This window comes from Myotis davidii, unplaced genomic scaffold (assembly GCF_000327345.1).
Source record: "Myotis davidii unplaced genomic scaffold, ASM32734v1 scaffold22, whole genome shotgun sequence".
In the NCBI taxonomy this organism is placed as follows: Eukaryota; Metazoa; Chordata; class Mammalia; order Chiroptera; family Vespertilionidae; genus Myotis; species Myotis davidii.
In genome coordinates, this window is record NW_006294067.1 from 321350 (window position 1) to 325517 (window position 4168).

Sequence of the window (4168 nt, forward strand, 5' to 3'; positions counted from 1 at the left end):
CATCACTGGTATAGACTATGGACAACATGTAGGCCAGAACCTTAGAGAAAGAATGATTGTTAATTACAGCCTACATGTGCACTGGGAGCCTTATTTCCATGGGCAACTTAGAAGCACCCAGGAGAAATGTAAGGGGAATGGATGGAGTTCCTAAGAAGAGAGAGGTGGGATTGCTATGAGTTCATAAGAGCTCCCAGGATTAGATCTCTGGGAAGTTGAAAAAGTTTTCAGGAGGGATATGTGGATTTCTAGGATAAGAGAAAAGCCCTCCCTTCAAAAGATTTTTTTGTAAGAAGGAGAAAGGCTTGGCTCACGTGTCTTCCTGAGCTTTATTGATCCCCAGCTGCAGACAGAGAACCAGGAGCAGGGCAGCATGGCTGGCTCTGAGCAGGAGCTGAAGAGAGTACATGCTGGAAGAGACAGAATCTGATGCCCCAGAGAAGTAGGGTTCAGGTGCCCAGCACACTCTTTATATGCAGATCAAGGGAGTGGGAGAGCTGCCATGCAGACTCACGTGACTAATCACCCTATTACCCTTTTCACTCATGATCTTTCCTTGTTGAGCTAGTTTGTTTTTCTATGGAAAAAGTCAACATTCACGACAGCATTAGAGTCTGGGAGAGAAGTTAGATAATCCTTCTTTAGTTTCTCAGTACTAGAGTTTCTCAGAATGTCCAGGACCTCAAAAGATACACGGATATTTCCTCACTTGCGGAAATGGTTTCTTATCCCTCATCATTATACACCTGTCTATCCAGCTGTATGTAGCCTTAGCTTCAGTCTTTCCTCCCCTACTCTCTGGAGGCAAGAGAACTCAGCTGTGGAAGCAGATTTCAGATCATAGCTCTAGGACACATTTGCTTGATTCCCTTATACTAATTCAAGAGGATATGCTAAAAAAAATGTTAGGGGGTAGGGTGACCAAGGCTTCCCTAAGAGTCACAACCAACCATGCAGGGAAACTAAAGATGAGCTTCTCTGGATGATGGAGAACTGAGGCCATAGCACTGGGTGATACAAATATTTTTGTGATTAAATCCTTTTTTATTTCATGGATAATGGCAATGTCCTTCAGATGCCAAGATCCCCAACTACCCAAAGTCCTCAGTAGAGGGCAATACCATGATTTGAGACAGTTCCTGTAAATAGTTGGCATTCCCAAATCAGAGTTCCCAATACTCAGTAGTTTGGTTATTTAACTACTGACATGACCACTTTTTTACACTTGTCTGACAGCACAAGGCACACATCAAGACTCACAATTAGGTTTCCCTCCTTTAGAATAGAACCCAAACTGTGACCAGAAGATTTCTCTGACCCAGGAATTTCTCTCCCTGGAATGGGGTTGGGGGAAGGGGCGGGGGGAGGGAGTGATTCAGTCTTGCTGACACTGGCATTGTGATATTTATCTTTATTCAGTTAAATCTATTCCTTAACCTTTGGCACGTGACATTGTAAAATTTGTTCCTGTTCTTTGCATGGCAGATGGCAGGCTGGGAAGATCCTCTCTGGTATGGATGTGGAAAATCAGAATTCTGGGAATTACATATGTATGTTGCCATAGGCACGATTCAGAATTAAAATTTAGATGTATGCTTCTTTCTAAATTGTTCTGCTGCTTATTCTACTCCTGCACTTTCCTCCTCATTCCTTTGAACTTGACATAATTCATGTCATTCTTCATTTATAACTGGCTATTCTTGTGATCATTTACTTTCTTCTTTGTTTCTATTCCATGTACTCAAGAATGATGCTTTCATTTCACTACACCCTGGTCACAATGGCCCCTTTTTACAAACATTCTTCCACTCTGTAATTTTCTTTACACCTGCTCTTTTGCTTACTTAGTTGAATAATTTCCATCAGAGGGACATGCTAGCTGAGATTAATGAAGAAGTAAGGTGAAAGAATTTAGGAAGCATTCACATGGGAAAATCCAGGAAGGGCTCTTTGCTGGGCTTCAACTCCCTTTGCAGGCACAGCCTCACTCTTGAGGACGTACCTCCAGCATATTCCCAATGAAGCAGTGCTCCCAAAGGAGCAGATGATAGTGGGTTGAGAGAATCTATTGAAGGTAAAGAGGCTGTTCTCCCATAGGCCAGTGTGAACTGCAATATTCAGAGCCTTCAATGTATACAATAAATCCAGGTACTATGCAGGTCATGGCTAGTGTGGTGGTTAATTTTATGTGTCAACCTGGATAGACAATGATACCTATTTTTTGGTAAAACACCAGTCTAAAGGTATCATTCTAAAGGTATTTTTAAACCAATAGACATTGAGTAAAGCTGATAACCCTCATAATTTTGGCAGGTCTCATCCAATCAGTTGGAACCCTTAAGAGAAAGGACTGAGGGGAAGAAGAAATTCTGCTGCCAGAAGGCCTTCAGATTTCAAATTTTCCAGTCTCCACTATTATGTGAGTCAATTCCTGTTGGTTGAGTTTCTCTTTTGAGAACCCTAATACAGCTTGTGTTTGTTAAGGGTCAATAAATGTTGAAAAGGTTGGAATTCATATTGGTTGAAAGCATATTTGAAACCCTGAAGTGAATTCAGGTTCTAAACCCATGATATGGCAGGTGTTTCAGATGGACAGATGGAAAGGTCAAATGGGGACTGGAGACGAGACGCCACCTGGACTCATTGTGCTGAATCTTAGAATGTTTCAGTGACACTTCAATAGGCAGTAAAGTCCTAGGATAGAAGACAGATTATTGCCTATTGAACATAATTTTGAGAGACACTATATGATGATATTTGCATCTATTTTAGTTTAGAAATTATTATTTACGTGCTGGTCATGTATTGATCAAGGATGTTATGAAAAATAATAGCCGTGGAATAATGGCACATGGTAAGGATGGCTTAAGGGCCAGTATGAATGACCATACTTTTTGTTTTTTACTCCATCATGTATGTTTGATTTTAGGACTCTTGAGTATATTGGCCTTATTTAAATATTTGCAGACATTGGTTAAATAATTCTGATTTAAACAACAATGGATATTATTCTAGAAAGTGGTGTGGTTTGAGGGCTAAAAAAAAACCAATAAAACACTGCAACATCTTCAACTACTACCCAAACTGCATAGAAGATCTGTATGGAGATGAACAGTATCAGGCAAACCTTGCAGCCACGTGTTTTATTATACATTTTCACTGGGTTTAGCCTCACGTCAGGAGCTAGGCAAATCCACCAGGCAAAAATCCATGTGTCCCAACTCTGTTTCGCAGTTCACACAGAGGTGTCAATAATCATGGGGCTGAATGTATCTGAAAAGATCAATATTTCAGAGGTAAGATAGGATTGAAGTAGCTGTAGATGCTATGTAGGAATGCTTTCAGAATTTTATGACAAAAATTTGAGGATAATAATATCTTCTTTCCCATATTATTATTTAGAAAACCAATCTAGCAGTTGGCACCTAGAAACAAATATTGAGATTTCCTTTAAGTAAGGAAGAAGATTACTATGTTTGAGCAGAGTGGCTCAGTTGGTTATCATCCCATGCACCTAAAGGTTGCTAGTTTGATTCCTGCTCAGAGCACATACCTGATTTGTGGGTTTGATCCTCAGTTGGGAAGCGTATGGAGGCAATTGATCTCTCTCTCTCTCTCTCTCTCTCTCCTCTCTCTCTCTCTCTCTCTCTCTCCCTTTCCCTCTCTCTTTCTCTCTCTTTTTCCCTCTTCTTCTCCTCTTCCTTCCTTTCTCTAAACTTGTCCTTGGGTAAGCATTAAAAGAAAAAGACTACTAGGTTTAAGAAACCAAATAGAGGTTGATAAAATCAGATTGTAAACAACCCAGGAGGCTCATGGAAAAGACGTAAGAGGAAGGGATTAAAGATAAAGGAGAAACTTGCATAGGCTATATTTACAAAGAGAAAGGTGATCCTAGCCATGACAGGGCTCATGAGAAAGGAATATAAGAATGATAAAAAAAAGTGAGTTATACAAGCCAACACACATTGAGTACATTAATGTGAATAACACTGTCCTAAAGATTTTACATGTATTAACAGAATCTTCAAAAAACCCAAATGAAGTAGGTTGCCATTTTTGCCCCATTTTAAGAATGAGGAAATGGAGGCAAGTAGTAGATAAATATATTGAGCCCAGGCCACATAGTCAATAATGGATGGAGCCAACTTTGGATCCCAGTTTTGTGGAA

The 4168-nt window shown here is 40.1% G+C and overlaps 1 protein-coding gene across 1 annotated transcript in view; it reads right to left on the reverse strand.

Annotated features, from left to right (window-relative positions):
* Positions 1-452, reverse strand: part of PIP (prolactin-induced protein) — a 4598-nt gene extending 4146 nt beyond the window's left edge. Inside the window, exon 1 of the mRNA XM_006767987.2 lies at positions 315-452. Within this exon, the coding sequence (XP_006768050.1) occupies positions 315-409 (95 nt within the window). The 5' untranslated portion in view covers positions 410-452. The remainder of the gene's footprint in view (positions 1-314) is intronic.
* Positions 453-4168: the final 3716 nt, after the last annotated feature.